Source organism: Giraffa tippelskirchi, chromosome 3 (genome assembly GCF_054371585.1).
Source record: "Giraffa tippelskirchi isolate mGirTip1 chromosome 3, T2T-mGirTip1v1.2.pri, whole genome shotgun sequence".
Lineage (NCBI taxonomy): Eukaryota > Metazoa > Chordata > Mammalia > Artiodactyla > Giraffidae > Giraffa > Giraffa tippelskirchi.
In genome coordinates, this window is record NC_137277.1 from 14749061 (window position 1) to 14774193 (window position 25133).

Sequence of the window (25133 nt, forward strand, 5' to 3'; positions counted from 1 at the left end):
ATCACAGCCCGGCGGCCGGGCGCTGGGGGGCGGAGAGTCACGCCCCGCGCGCGCGCGCGCGCGCGCCCCCGGCCCAGGAGCCATGGGGTCCCGGCGGGGCCCGCCTGCCTCCTCTCCAGCAACAACCCCCCCAACCCAGCCCCAATCCGGTCCCAGTAGACAGGCAGTCGGTTCCCTGGCCCGGTGCTGGGTCCATGGTCCTGCCCAATAAGGAACCGAATGGATGAGGCCGGCCACTCTGACCCTGAGTCTTCCCGGGCGGCGGCGCCGGGGGTGACGCTGGGCTGGATCCGCGGCAGTCGTCGCTTAGGGTGCCCGCTCTGCTCTGGGTTCTCCCCTTCTCTGGGCGCACCACCTTCCCTTCGCTCCCTGTGCCTGTCACCGCGCATCGCTGTCTGATCACCCTCTCCCTGCCTCTCTTCTGGCGCGTTTCTGCTCCACCGCCTCCCTGAGGCAGACCCCCCCGCCCCAGTTCTTCACCCCCAGGGCCCAGTTGAAGGGAGCAGTGCTCCCACCAGCCCCTGTCTCCAGAAGCCCTTGACCGTCCTCCCCTCCCCCAGCACCATGGCCTCCCCTGTTTACCCTCTCTGCCCTCCTGGTGCCCACAGGAGGAAGCAGCCTTGCTCAGCCAGGAGTTTTCAGAGGCCTGGGGCCAGAAGGCCAAGGATCTGTTCGACCCAATCTGGCAGAACTTTACCGACCCCACGCTGCTGCGCATCATTGGGGCCGTGCGCACCCTGGGCCCGGCCAACCTGGACCTAGAGAAGCGGCAGAAGGTGGGCCTGAGGGGTGGAGGCAGAATTCACCCGGGTACCCTCCCAGTGCCCACGGTGGTGGTGAGAGGTGGGGGTGTCTGGGCAGGAGGGACCCCAGGATCTCTACTGGCCCTGACTGCAGGGGAAGAAGCCCCTGTGAGCACAGAGTGGATTCCTGAAGTATTGATTTCCCTGGAGATGGGGTGAGAGAAGTTACTTCATATTCAAGCAAGTGTCATGGTGGAGAAGGAAATGGCAACCCACTCCAGTATTCTTGCCTGGAGAATCCCAGGGACGGCGGAGCCTGGTGGGCTGCCGTCTATGGGGTAGCACAGAGTCGGACATGACTGAAGCAACTTAGCAGCAGCAGTAGCAGCATGGAGTAGAAAGCAAAATTCAAGTAAACAGTGAAAGCTGAAACGGGTTTTCAAAGTTTCTCCATAGGTGGTTTGGTTTAAGGGCTTCCTCCGAAAGGTGGAGAGAGTTATCAAGGTCAGGGAATAAGAGGGATTTGGTCTCAGTCAGGTGGTGGCCGAGCTCAGAATTGAACCCTGCTCCCTAGTTCTCAGGACACCAGTTTCCCATCTCCACATGCGGGCTCCAGTGAAAGCAAAACCCGTCCGTTCATATTCAGATATGCTCCTAGTGCCACAAGACAGCCTTATCCAAGCCACATCCCCCTCTCAGGGCATCTCCCTTGTTTCTCCCAGCAAAAAGAGGAGGGGGCGGCCAGATTACCTCCGAGGGCTGTTCATCACTAACGTTTTCTCAACTCTAACTCCCCAGTACAACTCTCTGCTAAGCAACATGAGCAGGATTTACTCCACGGCCAAGGTCTGCTTCCCCAACAAGACTGCCCCCTGCTGGTCCCTGGACCCAGGTAATGGGCCTGAGTCTCCTGTCTCTGTCTTCAGGGGCTTCCTGCCCTTCCCCGCCACTCCGCGGCTCCCAGGAGGATGGCACGTTTCTGCAGAGAGAGGGGGTATACCCAAAGGCCTGAACCTCTGATTAGGACCAGAGTGCCTGATGCCCCCACACCCTGCTCCTCCAGGCAGACTGACTTCTGGAATCTCCAGCCTCCAGCCCCGACCCCACCCTCACGTGGGCTTTTCCTCTCCCATCGCAACTGGCCTTCATCGTCACCACCTGGTTTTCCCTTAATGGGTCCTCATCCTCCCAAGAGCCCTCCACAGGACGTAGACCCCCCATGGCTTTCCTTATAAACCTCCTCCTCTCCTCCCACACCTCAGCCCCATGTGCCAGGCAGCTGTGAGGTCAGCCACTCCGTCCAAGGAGCCATGAAGGGTCTGTCTGGGTTTCAGCTTCTGGGTGTCGTCTGTCTCAGCCACCGTAGAGCCTCATTTCCTGGGAACCAGGACCCGGCCTGGGTGCTTGCTTCGTGTAGCTCCGCGTCCCATCCAGTCCCATGACTACCCTTGGCTGCGAGGCGATCCTGATGTTGAGGAAGTGGGTGGAGGAGCGGTGTGGGAGCTCTGATGAAGGCTGTTGCTGACTTCGAGGCAGCAGTCTCCGAACTGACCCTGCCCGCCTGTGTTTCAGAGCTCACCAACGTCCTGGCTTCCTCGCGAAGCTACGCCCTGCTGCTGTATGCCTGGGAGGGCTGGCACAATGCCGCGGGCATCCCACTGAAGCCCCTATACCAGGACTTCACTGCCCTCAGCAACGAGGCCTACAGGCAGGATGGTGAGCACACCCACCCAGCTTCTGTGTGGGCACCCCCTTCCCGTCTTCTGTCTCCACTGAGCCCCAAAACACACAGAGCGGCCATTACGAGGACTCCCTACGCTGGTCCAAGGTCACACAGATGGTGGATGGCCAAACTGGGCTTTAGCCCCATCAGCTTCATGCTGCCCCTCCTGGCACTCCTCCCAGCCATAGGGCTCATATGTGTCAGGATCTGTTTAGCTGGAGTTGGAGCAGCTGTAGCTAGAAAACTGAGAACAGTAGCCCCCAAGCTCTCCCTTGCAGTGAGCAGGCGGATACACTGGCCCTGAGCCGCGAGAATGGCCAGGTGATAGCTGGGGGGGGGTACCAGAGCCTGGGGCCTGAACTGCACACCCGATGCCACCCCCTCCAGGCTTCTCAGACACAGGGGCCTACTGGCGCTCCTGGTATGATTCTCCCACCTTCACGGAGGATCTGGAGAGCCTCTACCAGCAGCTGGAGCCCCTCTACCTGAACCTCCATGCCTACGTCCGGCGCGCGCTGTACCGCCGATATGGGGACAAATACATCAACCTCAGGGGACCCATCCCCGCTCACCTCCTGGGTAAGGGCCTGGCCTCACCTCCACCCATGGCCAGGGTCAGCCTTATCACGTTTCACCTTTCAGAGCATCACATTGCTCACTCGCTCACATGTGAGCCCATAAATTCGGTGATCCTTCTCATGGTCACTGCTGTTCAGTTGGGGACTTAGGGTGCACGAGGGACATGGCACAGGGCAGAGAGCTAGCAAAATGCAGAGCCAGGAGCCACCCTGAAGGCTTTAGCTCCAGTGGAAGAGGAGAAAGCACCCCACTTTATGCCCCAGAAAGCCAGCCCTGTGGCCCTGTGTCAGGGTTGGGGGAGGGCAGGGACCTGGCACTTTCAGAAAGGACCCCAGTCGCATCACCTGGGCACCTTGGCCTCTGCCAGCCCCAGGGAATGCAGAGCACTTGGGAGTGTGGGTGGGAGTGTTGTGTGAGCCAGTCAAGTGGGCTGTGGCCCTGCAGCACCCCAAGTCCAGACACCAGGGGTACGGTTCAGTGACATGCCTAGGGAAGCAGGCTCTGGCTGGGCTGAGTGCCAAGCTGTTGGCTCCCCTCCTCTGTCTAGGGAACATGTGGGCCCAGAGCTGGGAAAACATCTATGACATGGTGGTGCCCTTCCCCGACAAGCCCAATCTTGATGTTACCAGTACTATGGTGCAGAAGGTAAGCTTGGAGTCAGGCCTGGGCAGGGGCCACGAGAGGGAGTCAGCCATGAGGAGCTGAGGAGCCGCAGCCTGGAGTGTGCGTCCCCGCCATGTGTCCCCGTTCTTCCCTCAGGACCCCGCTGGGAGAGGAGGGGGGCAGTGAGCAGCAGGCCACTTTTGTCTATTCACTGTAGCCAGTAGGGGCCCGGCCTCTGGGAAGGGAGGCCACAGAGCAGAGGCAGTCTTTGTGAGCACGGAACTGACCTAAGTGGGGAACCCCAGATGTGCCCCCGGGGCAGCCGGGGTGGGCTCCAGCAGCTGGCCCCTGACCCGAGTGTGCCCCCCCACCCCTCCACCCCCAGGGCTGGAACGCCACACACATGTTCCGGGTGGCAGAGGAGTTCTTCACCTCCCTGGGGCTCTTGCCCATGCCACCCGAGTTCTGGGCAGAATCCATGCTGGAGAAGCCAAGCGACGGGCGGGAGGTGGTGTGCCACGCGTCCGCCTGGGACTTCTACAACAGGAAAGACTTCAGGTCTCGATGCTGGAGGCGGCTTGCAGGGCTCCCGAAGGCCGGGCAGCCAGGCCACAGGGAAGCCAGCTCCCAGGCCCACCTCTACCCCAGCTCCAAGACCGGCTGGGAGGCTGGGTCTCTTCCAGGGCTGCCAGTAGGCTGCTTTCACTAGGCAGCTCTGACAAACAGTCAGCCTTGTACCTTGGAATGGAGGGGAAAGGCTGGGTGTGGGCTGGGGCAGGGTGAAGGTTTGCCTGTTTCCACCAGTTCCTTGGAATCCCGGGACAGCACCTGCCTGGCTTCTTTCCCTCTGGCACCAGCTGCCCTGTGTGTTCTCTGGTCCTTGTCCTGCCCGTCCTTCGCCCTCACCCACGCCCTCTCCCTGCCCCAGGATCAAGCAGTGCACGCGGGTCACTATGGACCAGCTGTCCACGGTGCACCACGAGATGGGCCACGTGCAGTACTACCTCCAGTACAAGGACCAGCACGTCTCCCTGCGCCGAGGCGCCAACCCTGGCTTCCACGAGGCCATCGGGGATGTGCTGGCCCTCTCCGTCTCCACTCCTGCACACCTGCACAAGATCGGCCTGCTGGACCAGGTCACCAACGACACAGGTATGCAGGGGTGGAGAGGACCCAGCCCAGCCCGCCCAGACCCCCCTGGGCCCCCCAGCAGGACCCCACTGGTCGCTGCTCCCATCTGCCCTTCTCATTTCTGCCTCCCTGCCCCATGTCAAGCAGGTCTGGGGATCCACCCAGGCCCCGAGGCCTACCCTGTGTCCCAGCTTCATCGCCCAAGCATCCTCTTCCAAGCAGGACTCCATGGTCCCAAAGGCTGGCAGTCCTTTCTCTGCATCTGCCCAGCCTCACCTCCTGCCAGCCTCTCCCCCAGGACCCCTGTCCCAACTGAACTCCCCTCTCCCTCTGACCTCTCTCTTCTCATCTCCCGACAGAGAGCGACATCAACTACCTATTAAAGATGGCACTGGAAAAAATTGCCTTCCTGCCCTTTGGCTACTTGGTGGACCAGTGGCGTTGGGGGGTCTTTAGTGGGCGAACCCCCCCTTCCCTCTACAACTATGACTGGTGGTATCTTCGGTGAGCAAAGAGGGATGGAGAGGGGCCTCATCCCAGGGGCCCTCACCACCTTCCCAGGCCCCCTGCCTCCTGCCTCCCTCCTCTCCAGTAACACTTCCCTCCTCCTCCGCACGGCATTCTTACTTCCTGCCTAAATCCTGCCTAAAACTCCGTCGGACAGGCGGTCGTCCCCAGTTCTCCAGGACGGGGAGGGACAGCTGGTGGGAATGCCTGCTTGGCAGCCTTTTCTACAAAGGGAAAATCAGCCTGTGTACAACCCTCAGATCCTAAGACAGCTTAACCACATCCTCTTCCAGAACCAAGTATCAGGGGATCTGCCCTCCTGTTGTCCGAAATGAAACCCACTTTGACGCTGGAGCCAAGTTTCACGTCCCAAATGTGACCCCATATATCAGGTATTGCCCCCAGTTCTGGCACACCTTAGTTCCTTCCCCCTACGCTGGGCCCCCATCTCCCAGGCTTGTCCCCATACTCCCCTGGATCCCCAACAACCTGGAATTTGAGTGGGCCTCTCTCCTGCCTCATGCCCACCCTGTGCCTGCAGGTACTTCGTGAGCTTTGTCTTGCAGTTCCAGTTCCATGAAGCGCTGTGCAAGGAGGCGGGCCACCAAGGCCCCCTGCACCAGTGTGACATCTACCAGTCCCCCCAGGCGGGGGCCAAGCTCCGGTGTGTGGGGGCCGTGCGGGGTGAGGGGAGAGCCCAGTGAAGGGTGTATCGGGTGGGGGCACCACTACCACGCCAGTGGAGGGAGCCCTTCTCCACTCTCCCTCCTTTTCTTTCTCTCATCAACTGTTTGTTGAGTGGGCTTTCTGGCTGGCATGCAAGCTAAGTCGCTTCAGTTGTGTCTGACACTTTGCAACCCCATGGACTGTAGCCCTCCAGGCTGCTCTGTCCAGGGGATTCTCCAGGCAAGAATACAGGAGTGGGTTGCCATGCCCTCCTCCAGGGGATCTTCCCCACCCAGGGATTGAATCTACATCTCTCACATCTCCTGCATTGGCAGACAGGTTCTTTACCACTACCACCACCTGGGAAGCCCTTCTGGCTGGTGTGGGGCAAGACAAATGTCTCCCTTTCACAGAGCTTGTAGGTCCCGAGACTTAACACTGCCATTCTTGCCACCCAGTGGGGAGAGAAGTGGCCAGAGGTGGAGCAGGTGGGCCAGGGCAGCAGCCATGAATCCTGGCCTGAGAGCCCTGTGCCCACAGCGCCCACTCTGCCCGACAGGGCGCTGCTGCAGGCAGGCTCCTCACGGCCCTGGCAGGAGGTGCTGAAGGACATGGTCGGCTCAGACAACCTGGATGCTAGGCCGCTGCTCAGCTACTTCCAGCCGGTCACACAGTGGCTCGAGGAGCAGAACCAGCAGAATGGCGAGGTCCTGGGCTGGCCGGAGTATCAGTGGCGCCCGCCGATGCCCGACAGTTACCCGGAGGGCATTGGTAAAGCCCAGGGCAGGGTGCCACGGGTTCTCTGTTCAAGGTTCGGGACCCAGGCCCCCAGTTCACACTTGCCGATCAGCTTGTCCAGCCAGGCCCTGGCGTCCTGCCTGGAGGGCCAGGCAGCCCCCTGAGCGCTCAGCAGGGCCCTGGGGTGGAGTGGGCACATCTTTCCAGCCTCCTGGGGAGGGCGTGCCCAGATCTGAGGCCCCGGCCTGGGGCTGGCTGGCGGGCACACGGCTCTATGAGGTCACACTGCAGGCTCCGCCCTTATTGGCCGGGGGAGGGGGCTGCAGGGCTCTGCTCTCCTGCGGCCATGGGCCATGGTTGGGCTGCTCCAGGACTGCCTCACCTCCTCTTCCTTCTCCTGCTCTGCTGTGGGCGCCCCCTGCTGGTCCCCGGTGAGGGGACCACCAGCCAGGGGACCACCAGCCAGGTGACAGTCAACCAGGAAACAACCAGCCAGGCAACAACCAGCAGTCAGACAACCATCCGCCACTCAACCACCCACCCCTCAACAACCAGCAGCCCGAAGAAAACCCAGAGCCCAAGTGGGATTGGCTGGGGGGCGGGGCAGGGAGGCCTGGGCAGCAGCAGCAGGAGGGCAAGGGGAGGCCTGTCTGTGTCCCTCTGCTCTGTCCCACAGACCTGGTGTCCGACGAGGACGAGGCCCGCAAGTTTGTGGAGGAATATGACCGGAGATCCCAGGTGGTGTGGAACGAGTATGCCGAGGCCAACTGGAACTACAACACCAACATCAGCACGGACAACAGCAAGTTGCTGGTAGGGGCCCCTCCAGCCCGGCACATGGGCACTCCTCCCACAGGGCCCGTCCTCTGAAACCCAAGGCACTGCAGGCCGCCCTCCCGTCCCCAACATCACCCCAGGGGGGACACGTTCTCAGAGTTTGTGAAAAATCCCCGTGGCGTATTGATAAGTTTCCAATTTCAGGTTCAGGTGGGCACACACCCAGTGCCTAACACAGGTTGTCTTTCATTAACAATCTGTTGTTGGTAATGGAATAATTTGTGCAGAAGTAAGTGATGCCAAAGTCAGTTTTTAAAAAGACTGAAGGCTCCTGTGTGCCACCATAGCGAGGGCTACATTTGCCCCCCGACCTTGACCCCCTCCGCATCTGTGTGGCCAAGCAGAGATCATAACCAAGGTGAGCCACAGAGAACTAACATTTCATGAAGACCCATATGCACCGGCCACTGTTCCTTGGCACTCGACATCTGTTGCCTCGTGTATTCCTCAACAGTCTTGCAAAGCCAATGACCTTATTCCCGTTTTACAGCTGGGACCCTGAGGCTCAGAGGCCACAGAGAGAATGCCAAGTTGCCTCTGTCCCAACAGCATTCAAGATACAGGGTGGGGTTTCTTTCTCTGCCTCTGCCATGCGATGTCTTGCTGGATGAGGGCATGTGTACTGCAAACAGGACATCACAGACAGTCCGGGCTGAGGAAGGTCTTTATAGGCAAAGGCAGCAACTTGATAAAGCCGCTCCCCGACACCCAGCCTCTTCGGCTTCTGCACAATGCCTCCTCCTAGGAGTCCTTTCCGGAGAAGGCAATGGCACCCCACTCTAGTACTCTTGCCTGGAAAATCCCATGGACAAAGGAGCCTGGTAGGCTACAGTCTGTGCGGTCGCTAAGAGTCGGACACGACTGAGCGACTTCACTTTCACTTTTCCCTTTCATGCACTGGAGAAGGAAATGGCAACCCACTCCAGTATTCTTGCCTGGAGAATCCCAGGGACGGTGGAGCCTGGTGGGCTGCCGTCTATGGGGTCGCACAGAGTCGGACACGACTGAAGCGACTTAGCAGCAGCAGCAGCAGCAGCAGCAGGAGTCCTTTCCAGAGCTCCTCCTGGGCCTCATGATACGGCTCCCCCTGTGCCTGCAGATGGAGAAGAACTTACAGATGGCAAACCACACCGTCAAGTACGGCACCTGGGCCAAGAAGTTCGATGTGACCAACTTCCAGAACGCCACCATGAAGCGGATGATAAAGAAGATTCAGGATCTAGAGCGGGCGGCACTGCCCGTCAAGGAGCTGGAAGAGGTGGAGAACTTGGGGGGTAGGGTGGGGGGAAGGGGGTGGAGGATCCCAGGTCAGAAGAGGGTCCTAGCTAGAGGGACAGCATGTGGCCTTCATGCTGCTTCCTCCTCCTCAAGTTGTCAAGTCGTGACTTCTGCCACATCTGTGCACACCTCCGGACTCATCTACACACACCCCAGACTTGCTGAGAAGGGAGGGCTTTGGGAGCCCCCTCCCAACTCATAGCCCAGCAACCCCCTACCCCCATCTCCCACCCTGCACGATGGTGCTGGGGCAAAGCAGGGGGCTGGGTCTGTAGCTCGCTGCCCCTCTGCTTCCCCCCGCAGTACAACCAGATCCTGCTGGACATGGAGACCGTTTACAGCATGGCCTCTGTGTGCCACAAAAATGGCACCTGCCTGCAGCTCGAGCCTGGTGAGCGCGCTGGGCAGTGAGTGGGAGGCCTGGGGAGGCTGGGGTGCTGGCCGTGAAAGGGCAGCATTCAGTTCTGACTCAGGAGGTCAACACGCCCAGGAAACTCGCTTTCCTCTTTTCCACCCGTGGGACTTCTCTGCCACCGCTTAGAACCAGCCTGGCTTCATCTCTGCGCTGGCCCCCCAGCTTCTGCTCCCTCCCGGTCCCATCCTCCCTGCTCCACCCTGTGCTCCTCCCTTCAGAGCAGGTGTATCTCAAATGTTTCTCTCAGGGGCTTGGACTCCCCTCTAGGCACCTACCTCCCCTCGTGCTCCTCCCTGGCCCCCATCCTACCCAGAAATTGAAGCCTCAGCCTGCAGAAGCCGTTCCCAGCTCACTCCCTCCAAGGCTGGCAGCAATGGACCAGCTCTAGCGAGTCCTCTTCCTCTTGCAGGAGACTGGCCAGTCCTCCTTAACCTTCTCCCTTCTGAAGAAGCTCAGCACCGACACCCCAATACCTGCACACAAGAGACCCCACCCCCACCCCCTCTGACCACCCCCTCCCTTCCCAGGGTCAGGGAGCCAGAGGCATAAACATTTTTCCTGAGGAATCTCCACCCAGAAACAGTCTCTTCCTGGCCCTCCGCCCGACTCCCACTTTAGAACAATCACAAATAGAAAGGGAAATGGAAAGTAAACAGGAGAAAGAAGCAGTTTTCCTAGGACAGGGTTTGGCCTGAGGGTTGTGTATGTGGGGAGGCACGCAAGTGGGAGTGGATATACATGTGCGTGTGTTTGTTTATGGACAAGAGTGTTAGAGGGAATGTGGCCTCCACCCCCCATCAGTCAGCCCCTTGATCTGGGGCTGGGCTGTCGGATCGCTGCCGGTAGTAACAACAAGAGCATCCCCCAAAACAGAACACTCACATCAGCAGAGGACAGATGAAAAATTCTCAAAATGTGTTTTCCCCCAAACAAAGTTGCCTTGAATGTACTCGCTCTCTGAAAAGTGGATAGCACAAAGCACATCTCAGCACAGAGCGCGGGTCAGCGAGGGGTGGGTCCCCGCAGGCCTGCCTCTCAGGCCGGGTCGGGCAGGAAGCGGGGCCACCTTCACACCTGACCCATGTGCTCACGCCCTCCTCATCCCAGCTCTGTGAAGGCCGTGTCAGCTCCATGTAACCCATAACCCAGGAGGCCACTCATACAGGCATGGCTTTGACAGGACACGAATCCAAGGTGGTGCTTGAGTGGATCTCTGTACTTGGCCTGCACAGCTGTTATTCAGTCAGTTCAGTTACAATGTGTGAAAGGCACCCTGGGCCCCGTGGGGACGCAGAGATGAAGGAGACCCAGTCCCTGCTCAGGGTCCTCCTGCCCCCAAGCCGGCATGATCCCCATCTCACAGACGGAGAGAGAGCGGTCCCCTGACTCACCCAAGGTGATTTTGAGGTCAGGAAGAAAACGACCAAGAACTCCCATCTTTTGACCTCCAGGCTATTTCTCCCAGGAGTGGGTTGGCAGGGGACAAATGGGGAGCAGCAGCTCTGGGGCCAAGCTGGTTCGTGCCCCAGCTTGGCCACTTCCTGGCTGGGAGACGCAGCAGTGTCACCAACGGCTTGTGTGGAAAGAGGGTCGAGGGCACCCCTCACGGGGCTGTTGCAGCCCTGTAGTTGCCTGAGGTCACGTCCGCGCAGCGCCGAGCCCGGGCCTGGCACCTGTACGCCCCATAGAAAGGGTACCTGCCTGTCTACAGTTTCCCCCAACCTGTGCAGCCGCTTCCCGTCTTCTCCCAGCTCTGGAGGAGGTGGGAGGTGAGCCAGGAGCTGGGGGCTCAAGCCATCCCACCCCTCTCGCCCAGATCTGACCAAGCTGATGGCCACATCCCGGAGTTACCAGGACCTGGCCTGGGCGTGGAAGAGCTGGCGCGACAAGGTGGGGCGGTCCGTCCTCCCCTACTTCCCCAAATACGTGGAGCTCACCAACAAGGCCGCCAGGCTCAATGGTGAGTGCTCCCTGCAGAGGGGTCCTCTGAGACCCAAGAGGTGAGGGGGGCAGTCCTTGAACAACACAGAGAGTGCTCCGAGGACGGTCAGGTATTCAGAGAGCCTGGCCGCAACCCCCCACCCCCCAGGCTTCCAGGATGGCGGCGACTCCTGGAGATCCATGTACGAGACGCCCTTCCTGGAGGAGGAGCTGGAGCAGTTGTTCCAGGAGCTGCAGCCGCTCTACCTGAACCTGCACGCCTATGTGCGCCGGGCCCTGCACCGCCACTACGGAGCCGAGCTCATCAACCTGGAGGGCCCCATCCCAGCCCACCTGCTCGGTGAGCGCCAGCGAGACGGACCGCGGTCCGAGGGCAGAGGGCAGCCTGGGAAGGGTCTGCAGGGGACACTGGAGCCCGGGGCAGAGAATGTTGCCAGGGCTGGAGTGGGGTGGGGGTTGGGGGTGGGAAGAAGAGCCCCCTACTTGCACTTGGTGCCACGTTTGCTATAGATCCACGTGGCACCAGTCACCAGGGACGGGGCAGTGCACAGAGTTCACAGGTCTGTCCTAGGGAGACCGCCTCCCGGGTCACAGCCCCAGGCAGCATGAGGGTGAGGAGGGGGCTGGGAGTGGGAGCTGAGAAGGCCTCCCCAGGAGGGGGCTGTGAACAAAGGCTTGAAGAGCAAGATGTTCTGACAGCTGGAGAAAGTGGTCATGTCCGGAGAGAGAAGGGTAGACACGATGTTCAGGTAAAGGAGCTGGGAGAGTGTTGCTGTTGTTCACTCAGCTGTGTTGGACTCTTTGAGACCCCGTGGACTGCAGCACACCAGGCTTCCCTGCCCTTTACTATCTCCCAGCGTTTGCTCAAACTCATATCCATTGAGTTGATGATGCCATTCAACCATCCCATCCTCTGTCCTCCCCTTATCCTCCCACCTTCAATCCTTCCCAGCATCAGGGTCTTTTCCAACGAGCTGGCTCTTCTCATCAGGTGGCCAAAGTATTGGAGCCTCAGCTTCAACATCAGTCCTTCCAATGAATATTCAGGGTTGATTTCCTTTAGGATTGACTGGTTTGATCTCCTTGCAGTCCAAGGGACTCTCAAGAGTCTTCTCTAGCTCCACAATTTGAAAGCATCAATTCTTCGGCTCTCAGCCTACTTTTTATGGTCCAACTCTCACATCCATACATGACTATTGGAAAAACCATAGATTTGACTGTATGGACCTTTGTCAGCAAAGTGATATCTCTGCTTTTTAATATGGTTCGTCCTTTTTAAAACTAGGTTTGTCGTAGTTTTTCTTCCAAGGAGCAATTGTCTTTTAGTTTTGTGGCTGCAGTCACTGTCTACAGTGATTTTGGAGTCCAAGAAAATGAAGTCTGTCACTGTTTGCATTGTTTATCTATTTGTCATGAAGTGATGGGACCAGATGCCATAATCTTAGTTTATTGGATGTTGAGTTTTAAGCCAGCTTTTTCACTCTCCTCTTTCACCGTCATCAAGAGGCTCTTTAGTTCCTTTTCATTTTCTGCCATAACGTTGGTGTCATCTGCATATCTGATGTTATTGATATTTCTCCCGGCAGTCTAAATTCCAGCTCGTGCTTCATCCAGCCCAGCATTTTGCATGATGTACTCTGCATAGAGATTAAATAATCAGGGTGACAATATACAGCTTTGATATACTCTTTTCCCAATTTGGAACCAATCTGGTTTTCCATGTCCAATTCTAACTATTGTTTCTTGACCTGGATACAGGTTTCTCAGGAGGCAGGTAAGGTGGTCTGGTATTCCCATCTCTTTAAGAATTTTCCACAGTTTGTTGTGATCCATATAGTCAAAGGCTTTAGAGTAGTCAGTGAAGCAGAAATAGATGCTTTTCTGGAATTCTCTTGCTCTTTCTATGATCCAACGAATGTTGGCAATTTAATCTCTGGTTCCTCTGCCTTTTCTAAATCCAACTTGTACATCTGGAAGTTCTTGGTTCATGTACTGTTGAAGTTTAGTTTGAAGGATTTTGAGCATTACCTTGCTAGAATGTGAAATGTCCCCTCAACTTGGGGACCCTCATTCTCCAGAGGTTATAAACCAAATCCCTGAGTGAACGAACTGGGCAGTCAGAGACAACAAGCGGTGGCAGGGACTGGGCAAGTAGTGGCCACTGGGTCCCTGCATCTGTTGGACCATCGGGCCCTGCTCCTGGGGGCTCCTCACTGTAAACAGGGAGACCAGATGGGGCCGCACACTGTTTACAGATCATGAGGAATACCCCCTTCCAGCTTTGGGTCTAGTTCTTTGCAGCTCAAGAGACCAGCCACCCTTGGTCCCTCTGTGGTAAGACCAGAGAATGCCAGCTCATTGGCCAAGAAACACAGACCCCAAGAAGGAAAGCAGGTGCCCGTTGGCCTGGGAGCCGGGCTCAGAGCAGAGCTTGCACCCCCATCCCATTCTGGCTTCTCACTCACTCTGACCCTCACTGGCTTGCACCCATAGGCTCCACTTGATGTCAGCTCAAGCTTAGTCTCCTTTGGCCATGAAGGTGTTAGCTGCTCAGTCATGTCTGACTCTTTTGCAAACCCATGGACTGTAGCTCACCAGGCTGCTCCGTCCATGGAATTTCCCAGGCAAGAGTACTGGAGTGGGTTGCCATTCCTTTTTCCAGGGGATCTTCCTGACCCAGAGATGGAACCTGGGTCTCCGGCATTGCAGACAGATTCTTTATCGCCTGAGCCACTTGGGAAAGCTTCTTTACTCTCGTCTTGCCCTAAATGCAGAGGCATCAACCTCTCCTAAAGGAGGGCAGTTGGGTATTTGTTTTTTTTTCAGTTTTGGTTTTGTGCTGGGTCTTCCCTGTGATGCAAGCTTCTCTAGTTGGGGCTGCGGGCCCTAGAACGTTCCGGCTCAGTAGTTGTGGTGTGCAGGCTTAGCTGCCCCACGGCATGTGGGATCTTAGTTCCTTGACCAGGGATCGAATCCACATCCCCTGCATTGGAAGGCAGATTCTCAACCTGGACCACCAAGGAAGTCCCAGGAGGGTGGTTCTTATACAGCTGACTGCGTAAACCGACCTCAGATAATGTGGACAGGACACAGCAGTGGCTGGTCAGGTTATGATCAGCAGGACTGGGATCTGGTCCCTCACTCTGTGTGATAGTGCCGAGCCTAAAACGCAACCCTGTCTCCCCTCTCTCTGCATCTCGTCCTCTGCCTGCCTCCAGGGAACATGTGGGCACAGAGCTGGTCCAACATCTATGACTTGGTGGCACCCTTCCCTTCAGCCCCCAAGATGGATGCCACGGAGGCCATGATAAAGCAGGTCCGCACTGGCCCCCTTCTTGCACCCCTGCTCCTCAGGGTGGCCCCAGGGCGTGGGGCGGGGACCCCTGCCCCAGGGGGAGAGGGCCCCCTAATTCAGGAGCTGCTTCCAGCTTGGCCCTCCCCCAGGGCCCTCCCATGGTGGCACACAGTCCGTCCCCACTGTCCCCAGCTTCGGCAGAGCTCCATCTGTTTGCAGGGCTGGACACCCCTAAGGATGTTTAAGGAAGCAGACAATTTCTTCACCTCCCTGGGGCTGCTGCCCATGCCTCCTGAGTTCTGGAACAAGTCCATGCTGGAGAAGCCGACCGATGGGAGGGAAGTGGTGTGCCACGCCTCCGCCTGGGACTTCTTCAACGGCAAGGACTTTAGGTGCGTCCGGGCTGCAGGTCCTGAGCCCAGAGGCCAAGGAGACGAGTTCGAGTCCAAGCTGGGTGCGGAGGGTTCGGAGAGGTGGGCCTGGCCTCAGCGTGGCCACCAGCTTGTGGCAGGGGAGCCCCATCCACCACACAAGGGTCTCCTTGAGCACTGACCATCTCCATCAGCTCAGGGTTCCAGGTCACAGTCCTGGGGGTGAGCCTTCCTCCCTCGGGCAGGCCCTGCGCACAGCGGTCCCTCTCCCTGCTGCCTGTGCCTTGAGACAGGGAGACACATGGGGGTGTGGGGGCTTCACATCACACAGATCTACTCTCACCACTGACAGGGCTCAGGAGCTGTCTTCTTGGATGGACAGTGATTCAGTTACTGCTGTGTATCACACCAGCCCAAAACCCAGGGCTGTAAAACCACCATTTGACTATGCCCATGACTTTTTAATTGTTATTTTGAATGTATTTATTTATTTATGGCTATGCTGGGTCTTTGTGGCTGTGCAAGGGCTTTCTCTCGTTGAGGCAGGCAGGGGCGGCTCTCCAGTTGCAATGCGTGGGTCTCTTGCTGTGGTGGCTTCCCTTGTTGCAGCTCACAGGCTCTAGAGTTGTGGACTCAGTAGTTGTGGCTCATGGGTTTAGTTGCCCTGTGGCGTGTGAAATCTTCCCAGACCAGGGGTCAAATCTGTGTCCCCTGCATTGGCAGGCTGGTTCTTAACCACTGGACCACCAGGGAAGTCTGCTCGTGCTTTTATGGGCCAGGGATTCAGGCAGTGCACAGTGGAAATGGCTCATCCTGCCTTGCAAGGGTGGAGACCTCTGCTGGGGCAGCTCTGGTGGCTGCAGACGGCTGGCATGGCTCAACGGGGTTTCAGTCCGGGGCTGTGCTCCTGGCTGTCGGCTAGCTTCCTCAGTTTTTATCTGTGTGGCACGTGCGGGGGGCGGGGATGCACACGTGGGCTCCTGCATTCACGTGCTGGGTGCCCGGGCTGGCGTGGCTGGAGCAGCTGGGGTCTGGCTGGACATCTCTCTCTAGGAGAGCTTGGACAGCCTCATGGGGTGGCAGCCTCAGGCCGTCAGATTTCTTACCCAGTGGCTGGCATCCACAGAGCAAAAGCAGAAGCAGCAGATCTCTTAAAGACTAAGTTCAGAACTGGGATAGGTCACTCCTGCCACATTTTATTGGCTAAAGCAATTCACAAGGTTCAATTAGTCACAACCCAGGTTCAAAAGCAGATTAAGAAGTTTCCACCTCTTAGGAGAAGTGGCAGAGATGGTGAAGTATCTCTGATGAGAGGACTGGACTCAGAGGTCCTGGAACAAAGCAGGCAGGTTCACTGGCTCACCTAGCCTGGGGCTCTTCCTTCAGAGGCACAGAGACCAGAGCTTCAGGGCTGGGTGCAGACAGAATCTCAAGGGTGAAGGTACCTTGGGGAACCTCGCTTGTGAGTCCTAACAGAAGGTGGGCAGACCCCAACTTCATTGCCACTGGGGCAGCTCTTTCCCCTCACCATAGAATGACAGAAGAAAGGGGTCCACTGAGCTGAAAAGCTCTGGTTAGATCCAAGGGTGAATTTCCTCGGCTCACAGAAGATGGAAAGGGAAGTGGAGCCCCTGCTTGGACAGCTTGGCAGATGTCCCATCAGTCCTGGCCCTGAGAAATCCTGGGGTGATCTGCCTGCTGGCATTGGGTATGTGGGATGCAGAAGAGCCCGGACACTGTTGTTTCCTTCAGGAAGCCTGAGAATAGGGAGAGACAGAATGTGAGAAGAGGAACCACAGGACCCACATCCTAGAGTCACTGATTGTGACTGAGGGCTCCCCATGCCTCCAGAGCACATACCTCGCACTGCTAGAAAGCCACACAGCAGTGCAGGCTCAAGGTGTTCAGGGGAGCTGGAGGCAGAGGAATGGCCTGGAGGACCATGCTGTAGGAGTTTCCAGTCCCCAGATTGCCTCCATTTCTCCTTTTGGTTTTCCTCCCTGTGATGCTGTGTTTCTTGCATGTGGCGGTCCTGGGGGGTCTGCTCCACAGACAGGGACGGCGGGTGCCTTTGCCCCAGGGCTCCTCACTGTCCCTCCCTGACCCCTTCCTACCCCCGTGTTCCAGAATCAAGCAGTGCACCTCGGTGAACATGGAGGACCTGGTGGTGGCCCACCACGAAATGGGCCACATACAGTACTTCATGCAGTACAAGGACTTGCCCGTGACCTTCCGGGAGGGTGCCAACCCTGGCTTTCATGAGGCCATTGGGGACGTGCTGGCCCTCTCAGTGTCCACCCCTACACACCTGCACAAGATCAACCTGCTGAGCAGCGGGGACGGCGGCTACGGTGAGCGAGGAATGGGGAGATCCAAGCAGGCAGAGGGGCCGAGAAGGGGCAGCGAGCTTGCGAGGCAGAGAGGAGGCTCCATGGGCCACAGGCAGCTCCAGGACAGAACATGAGGAGCCAAGGGACAGCCAGCAGGGAGAGCAGGAGGGAAAACCCATCCCAAGAGGCGGGTCGCAGGACCTAAGGAGAAGCGGGTCACCCCGCCCACTCCACCCATCGGACACCCGCTTGGCCCACTGCTGGGATATGGCGGGAGGCAGGCCTGGATCTGACGCCGGGCTCCCTTCTCTTGGCAGAGGAGGACATCAACTTTCTGATGAAGATGGCGCTCGACAAGATCGCCTTCATCCCCTTCAGCTTCCTCGTCGACCAGTGGCGCTGGAGGGTGTTCGACGGAAGTGTCACCAGGGAGAACTACAACCAGGAGTGGTGGAGCCTCAGGTTCTAGAGCCCTGCTGTGGGGTGTGGGCCGGGGGTCTCCATGGGGTATATGCTGGCGCCTGTGTCTGTGTGCGCCTGGTGTGTCTGTGTGTACCTGGTGTGTCTGAGTGGTATGTAAGTGTGTGTCTCTGTGTGTACCTGGTCTGTCTGTGTGTATGGTGTCTAGATGTGTGTGTGCACCTGTGTCTGTGTGTACCTGGTGTGTCTGCCTGTATAGTGTCTAGGGGTGTGTGTGTGTGTGCCTGCCTGTGTGCACGTGGTGTGTCTGTATGTATGGTATACAATGGTGTGTGTGTGTGTGTGTGTGTGAGCGATAGGGTGCCTGGGGGCAGTGACTCACAAAGGCACAGCTTGCAGGAGTTGTCAGCACCCATTGCAGGCCCAGGGCAGGCACCATATTGCAAATCAAGAACACCAACTCTCCCAGCTTGATTCTCCCCAAAAAGTGAATGTGTTATTCACTCAATCGTGTCTGACTCTCTGTGACCCCATGGACTGTAGCCCACCAGGCTCTCCTGTCCATGGGATTTTCCAGGCAAAAATACTGGAGTGGGTTGCCATTCCCTTCTCTAGGATATCTTCCCAACCCAGGGGTCAAACCCAGGTCTCCTGCATTTTTTGATGGATTCTTTACCGTTTGAGCCGCCAGGGAAGTGCTGATTGTCCCCAAACCCTCCCTCTAATGTGTCTTCCTCCTTCACAGGCTGAAGTACCAGGGTGTCTGTCCCCCAGTGGCCAGATCTCAAGACGACTTTGACCCAGGGGCCAAGTTCCACATTCCTGCAAGTGTGCCTTATGTCAGGTAACAGGAAAGGGAGGAGGGCGTCAGGAGGGGCAGTGCCTCTGCATGGTGTTCAGACACCTTTGCTACCCCTTCCAAGAGCTACCTGCTCCAGGAGCTACTGTCAGGGCGACCTGGGGACCCGTGTGTGGCGCACTGCGTCTGGGCCACTCACCTGTAACCAAGACTGACGTTGTTTCACTCTTGTGATACCATGAAAGCCCCCACCCTCCAGACGGTTGAAAACAGAAACTTCACTAACCGGCTAATGGTTACAAGACTTCGGTTAGTTAACATGAACTATGACCCACAGCCAGACCATGCCCTGAGCACTATTTTCTCATTTTTACAGCATTCTGTTCCCTTATATGTATTGAACATATTTCCTGTGACATAATTTGAGTTGCACCTGGGATACCTTCTACCCACTAGAGCTAGGATTAGAGGCCCAGCTGGATGGAAGCCTGTATTGTTAGGGGTACGGGATCACAGCCTTGGGATTATACAGTACAGGTTCAAATCTATCTCCATGACTGTTCCCTTGAGTAAATCCCTCCACCTCTGCGAGCACCAGCTTCCTCACCTGTGGAATCCCATTTCACAGGATCATTGCAAGAGTTCACATCTTAGCACACAGTCTTAATACAGAGCACGCTTGGGAACTGGTGGCCATAACCCACCATCATTAAGTCACTGTCTTAAATGGAATGCAGAAACACAGCGGTGCCATCAGTCGTGCAGCTGCCGCGTGTGTGCGCCCAGCCAGCCCCTCTCCCTCTGCGTGCTGCTGGGGGGTACTGGCTGGGGGCTGGGAAGGGTGATGAGAGGAGCCAGAGCCCTCCCACGAGGCAGGGATCTGGGGCGGAGGGCCCCTGTGCTCCCCGGAAGGCCAGTGAAGGAGAGCTTATGCCCACCATGCCCAGCCTTCCACCCCAGCACCTGGTGCAATGTCAACACAGTCAGGACCTAATAAATAAGCATGAGGTGGGTGAGCCCTGTGCCCGAGTCCAGGAAGGAAGAGAAAGCCTGCTCAGAGGCTCCAGGGAGCAGTGGGGGGAGCAGGGAGCCAAGGATAGTCAAAGGCACCTCCACGCAGACCTGACCAGCCAGTGCGCCAGGGTGACCTGCAGAGAGACCCATCCGCCTGCCTTCCCAACGGGCTTCTGAGCCCCCGAGCTGGCACTCACTTTCACACAGAAGCCAGCCCATGTGACGACTAGCTTCCGGGCTTAGCACAGATAATTCTCCAGGAGGGAGCGGGCAAAGGGATCACCCTCCAGATTCTGACCAGCAGCTTTGGCAAAGCACATACAGGAAAGGCCAGGAAAGACAGTCCACATGATTTACGCCCAGCCTTCCCGTCTGCACTGCTGGTTCAGGACATTGAAAACCTCCTCACATTCAGAGAGGCTGCCCCTCCTTGACCAGCAGACTTCTGCAGGGAATTCCCACTGCTTTGGGATAAAGGAGGTCATTTGGGCTGGCTTCCCTGCCCGGTCAGAGGCATGACCCTGTAGGCAACACCTCAGGGACAGAGATGTCGTTTCTGTGTCCAGAGCAGCCCGCCACATCTCTGATGGTCTCTGCCCCACCCCGCCTCGCCCATGAGCATCCCTAGCTCTGAGAGGCTCTCCCAAGATGCTCCATGTAGAGGCAGCCCTGTGATGGGAAGTGGGGAAGGAGGCCTGGACGACTCTGCAGGCCAGGAGGGGCTCACCCTGACGTCATGGCAGGCAGCGGGAGGCAGGGTGGCTGGGGCTCGGAGGCGCTGCCCCCAGCCCCCGCCCCAGGCCTCGCCTGCCCTCCTGCAGGTACTTCGTCAGCTTCGTCATCCAGTTCCAGTTCCACCAGGCACTGTGTCAGGCGGCGGGCCACCAGGGCTCCCTGCACAAGTGTGACATCTACCAGTCCAAGGAGGCTGGGAAGCTCCTGGCGTGAGTCTCCTCTGGCCTTGCTCTGACCCTTGTCCTCCCCACGATGACCTACTTCCCAGTGGAGCTCTTCTGGGAACACCTACCATGCCCTAGGCCCGGGTGACCCCTTCCCCAGAGCCCCAGACCTGCCCAGGCCTCTCAGTCCCAGGAGGGAGCGGAGGCTGGGAGGTGGGGTAGAGAGAGCCGGTGTGAGACTGGGACGGGAGGGCAGGGAGCCTCCCAGCCTGTCCCTCTGACTCGGTTCCCCTCCTGGGGCTCCCGCAGGGATGCCATGAAGCTGGGCTTCAGTCAGCCGTGGCCTGAAGCCATGCGGCTGATCACGGGCCAGTCCAACATGTCGGCTGCTGCCATGATGACCTACTTCAAGCCGCTGCTGGACTGGCTCGTGACAGAGAACGAGCGGCATGGGGAGAAGCTGGGCTGGCCTCAGTACAACTGGACGCCAAACTCGGGTACCGCCACCCACCCCCCTGGGCCCTAGGGCAGCCCCGGGGCTCGCTCAGGGCTGGGGCCCTCCCAAGTGAAGGCAGGTTGGAGTCCGGCCTCCGCACTCAGGGTTGGGAAGCCAGCGGTGTGCCTGGCCTGGCCCAGCGCCCACTCTTGTTCCTCCCCACCCAGCTCGCCTGGAAAGCACCTTCCAGGGCTCCAGCCATGTCAACTTCCTGGGCCTGAACCTGGAGGAGCAGCAGGCCCGCGTGGGCCAGTGGGTGCTGCTCTTCCTGGGCGTCGCCCTGCTGGTGGCCACGCTGGGCCTCACCCAGCGGCTCTTCAGCATCCGCCACCATGGCCTCCGCCGGCCCCACCACGGGCCCCAGTTCGGCTCCGAGGTGGAGCTGAGACACTCCTGAGAGGAGGCCGAGGAGGGGCCCTGAGCTGCTCACCCCAGCCCCCTCCTCCTCCTTCTGCCCCCTCCCCCTGCCAGTCCTCCAGACCACGAGCCACCATGGCCCCTGCCCCTTGGTCCCCGGAGACCAGGCCCCCTCACATGGAACCCGCTCCCCGTCTCCCTGTGGATACAATTAAAGGTCCTGCCTTCCCATCGGCGTCTGTGTCCCTCACGGGGAAGCCAAGGACAAGGACAGGAAGCTCTCTTGCTTCCTGCCAATCAAGGGGGTCACTTCTCAGGGGTCTTCATCTCTTTCCAAGAAGAGGCTGGAAAATGTCCCCGAGCTCCGGCCCTAGCACCACCCAGCGCCCAGGCCAGTCCTCCCTCCAGCCCAGCTAGCTGGCCCCTGTCCTGCTGTGGCAGGCAGGCCTGGCCAGGCCTGGGCACTGGCCCAGGAGGGCTCTGGGCGACAAAAGGGAGCAGACATTCTGGGCTGCTGGAGCCCTGCCCCAGCTATTCCCATAAATGGTCCAGTCCCCCGGACGGAAGGCTCCTGGCTGTCCTCTAATTCCCCAGGGGGAGCGCCTTGCTGGCTGAGGGTACAGAACTGGCTCCATATCCACTCGCACACGTGCTCAGAGCCACTGGAGCACTGCCCACCGGGCCCAGCGTCAGGACCCTTTGCCCCAGCTGGGATTGACTGCGGGGACCACCCCTGCCCATGCCCCCAGCACACACTGTCACCCCGAGCCTTCCTCAGAGGCCAGCCTGGTTTTGAGGGAGTATCATTTTGAGGGACATTTTAAAATCTTTTATCTAGATGTTTATTGTAGAATATCTAGAAAATACAGAAATGTATAAAGAAAAGCCCTTTATATCAACACCAAGAGAAGATAAGCACTGTTGACATTTGGTGTACGTATTTCCAGGCTTTTTTTCTCAACACATATTTTAAGTCTGATCACACTGTATTTACAGCTGTGTAACCTTTTTCCAGTTAGCCTAAATAGACTGTCTTTTTCTTAATATTTAAATGCCAAACCTAGAACCTGGCCAAAGCCTGGTCCCCCTGGGAGGACCCTTGGTCCTGCGCCTCTTCTTGGCTTTGCAGATAAAACTTGGCCCAACCCTAGTATCTGTCCCCCTAGTATCCTTTAGTTTCACAGCTTTTGCCCCCCGCCAGTCTCCAGCTGCTATTGTGTCAGTGTGTGTGTGTGTATCTGTGTGTGTTTGTGTGTCTCTGTTAGTATGTGTGTCTGTGTTGGTGTCAGTATGATCATGCGTGTACTTGTGTCTGTGATTGTGTGTATCTGTGTTTCTGTGTCTGTGATTGTGTGTGCATGTCTGTGTTTATGTGCCTGTGATTGTGTGTGTGTGTTTGTGATTGTGTGTATTTGTGTGTGTGTGGCACATAGACGCAATCATGCAGATCTATTCCATGGGTCAGGATGTGGAGTTGAGGCACTCCGGATTTGCAAGAGGGTGGAAGTTTATGATTACTTGAGACAGTGGAATTTATAAACATAGCCTCTAAATAGTTTCAAAACTTCTGCCACACAAGACTTCTTTAATGACCCCCCTCCCCAGCCTGATGTTTCAAAAGCTGTTTGGCAGACAGAGGTCATTGTCATATGACCCCCTTCCTATCTTTATAAGCTGCAGGGGTTCCTGCTGCCTGTCAGAGCCTGTGGGCAGCACTCAAAGGTCTGAGCTGCAAAGAAGACTTAACAGCCTTATCCACGAGGGTTTTTGAAATATGAAAAACGTTTAGACCCCTGTTTCTGCCTCTGGATGATCGAGGTGAGGCCATGCCTACCTGGGAGATAGCTGAGGAGGTGATGACAACAGGAAGAGGGGCCGTTGCAGCATTTTCTCCTAGTGATCTGACAGCTGAGCCCTGCCTGAGGCTGTCCGTCAGGGACCAGCTCTGATCCACGCAGGCCAGAAGTCATGATGGTTTGTCCAATCTCCGCACCCTGCCTCATGCTGCCCACTCTGGCTCTATAGGGAATCCACTGACTTTGGATTAGGCCTAAGTCAAATCCTACCTCTGAACTTGACCTTGAGCAACTTGCTTCCATTTTTGGAGCCTCCAATTTCACGCCTGTGAGATGGTTCCTATGATGGTTCTTATGAACCCTCTCACAATCGCTGCAATTGGTCAGATGAGATAATGTAAAAATTCCTGGTGCCTAGTTTCCTGATCATCATCTCCTGATAAAGATTGCTTCATATGTGCCTCCCACTTCAAGCATCCCCTCAAGTCACAGACCGAGAGAGAGCTGGAAGGGCAAGGTTAGACCAGCCCCTCCCTGGAGAGATGGAGAAAACCGCCCAGAGCAGCTCACTGCGAGCCGGATAGACGTTCTTCACGATTCCTTCCTGTACCATTGGACGTCCTCCCTGTGGGAGTGCAGTGGGCTCGTTCCCCTCTGGGACTGGGCTTGCTTCAGTTCTGGAGAAGTTCAGCTGTCATCTCCTCATCCTCTTCAGTCTCCTCTCCTGGACTCCTGCCAGACCCTGCTGGGAGCTTCCTACTTTGTCCTCTCTGTCTCCTCATTCCCGCTCGTGTATCTCATCTCTCTCTGTCCTGCGCTCCAAGTGATTTCCCTGGTTATATCTTAGCCTATGCATTGAGATGACTACTTTTCCAGTTTAATAACCATGCTTTTTATTTTTGCACTTCTACTCGTTTTAGACCTCCAGTGTCTTCACAAAAGTCTATTCTTCACAGATCCTGTTGCTTCTCTCATACTTTTAAAGACCTGCATTTTTTTTTAAATTGCTGTAATATATACCTAGCATTTACCATTTAACCTTTTTTTGGCCATGACACAGCACGTGGGATCTTAGTTCCCCGCCCAGGGATCAGACCCATACCCCCTGCATTGGAAGCACAGTCTTAACCACTGGACTGCCAGGGAAATCCCCATACTGTTTTGAAGTATACAGTTCAGTGGCATTGAGTATATTCAATTATTGTGCAGCCATCACCATATCTATTCAAGTCCCCTTCTCTTGGGTACACATCCCGAATTGAAATTTCTGGATCACAAAGTAATTCTATACTCTTTTCCACAATGGCTGCACCATCTTAGTCCCATCAGCAGTGCACAAGTGTTCCAATTTCCGCATGTGTTGGCCATCACTTGACGTTTTCTGTGTTTTGTTTTTTGGGTTTTTTTGTAACAACCATCCTAGTATCTCAGATTTTGAATTGTATTTCCCTAATGATTAGTGTTGGAGAAGACTCTTGAGAGTCCCTTGGACTGCAAGGAGATCCAATCAATCCATCCTAAAAGAGATCAATCCTGGGTGTTCATTGGAAGTCTGACGTTGAAGCTGGAACTCCAATACTTTGGCCACCTCATGCGAAGGGTTGACTCATTGGAAAAGACCCTAATGCTGGGTAGGATTGGGGGTGGGAGGAGAAGGGGACGACAGAGGATGAGATGGTTGGATGGCATCACCGACTCGATGGACATGGGTTTGGGTAGACTCCGGGAGTTGGTGATGGACAGAGAGGCCTGGCATGCTGCGGTTCATGGGGTCGCAAAGAGTCGGACACGACTGGGTGACTGAACTGAACTAAAGATTAGTGATACTGGACATCTTCTCAAGTACTTATGATCCATTTAGAGATGATCTTTAGAAAGATATCTAGTGAAGTCCTTTGCTCATCCTTGAATTGACTTGTTTGTTTCTTCACTGTTGAGTCTGGGGAGCTTTTTATATATTCTCAAGCTGGTTTTAGAAAAAGCAGAGAAACCAGAGATCAAATTGCCAACATCTTCTGGATCATCGAAAAAGAAAGAGAGTTCCAGAAAAACATCTATTTCTGCCTTATTGACTATGCCAAAGCCTTTGACTGTGCGGACCACAACAAACTGGAAAATTCTTCAAGAGATGGGAATACCAGACCACCTGATCTGCCTCTTGAGAAGCCTATATCCAGGTCAGGAAGCAACAGTTA

General features: G+C 56.8%; 1 protein-coding gene and 1 long non-coding RNA gene across 10 annotated transcripts in view; one reads left to right on the forward strand and one right to left on the reverse strand.

Annotated features, from left to right (window-relative positions):
- The window catches only part of LOC145541091 (angiotensin-converting enzyme), a 41856-nt gene extending 20485 nt beyond the window's left edge, over positions 1-21371 (forward strand). For 3 of the 9 annotated variants that reach the window (XM_081576553.1, XM_081576552.1, XM_081576551.1), the window contains exons 8-31: positions 609-776; positions 1542-1635; positions 2316-2459; positions 2854-3045; positions 3593-3690; positions 4034-4206; positions 4577-4800; positions 5139-5283; positions 5580-5678; positions 5828-5950; positions 6512-6723; positions 7367-7503; positions 8627-8785; positions 9109-9196; positions 11037-11180; positions 11310-11501; positions 14380-14477; positions 14676-14848; positions 16955-17178; positions 17475-17619; positions 18323-18421; positions 20212-20334; positions 20599-20786; positions 20953-21371. In XM_081576553.1, coding sequence (XP_081432679.1) covers positions 609-776; positions 1542-1635; positions 2316-2459; positions 2854-3045; positions 3593-3690; positions 4034-4206; positions 4577-4800; positions 5139-5283; positions 5580-5678; positions 5828-5950; positions 6512-6723; positions 7367-7503; positions 8627-8785; positions 9109-9196; positions 11037-11180; positions 11310-11501; positions 14380-14477; positions 14676-14848; positions 16955-17178; positions 17475-17619; positions 18323-18421; positions 20212-20334; positions 20599-20786; positions 20953-21182 — 3672 coding nt within the window. In that variant the 3' untranslated portion in view covers positions 21183-21371. Of the gene's footprint in view, positions 1-35; positions 312-608; positions 777-1541; positions 1636-2315; positions 2460-2853; positions 3046-3592; positions 3691-4033; positions 4207-4576; positions 4801-5138; positions 5284-5579; positions 5679-5827; positions 5951-6511; positions 6724-7022; positions 7272-7366; positions 7504-8626; positions 8786-9108; positions 9197-11036; positions 11181-11309; positions 11502-14379; positions 14478-14675; positions 14849-16954; positions 17179-17474; positions 17620-18322; positions 18422-20211; positions 20335-20598; positions 20861-20952 lie in introns of those variants that run through there. The other 6 variants (XM_081576555.1, XM_081576557.1, XM_081576556.1 and 3 more) reach the window with 6 other exon arrangements.
- LOC145541105 (uncharacterized) lies at positions 1557-3868 on the reverse strand. Its single transcript, XR_014078777.1, has 3 exons — positions 3672-3868; positions 2001-2208; positions 1557-1722 (listed from the first exon to the last, which is right to left on the reverse strand). It is a non-coding gene; the product is annotated as an uncharacterized LOC145541105 (long non-coding RNA).
- Positions 21372-25133: the final 3762 nt, after the last annotated feature.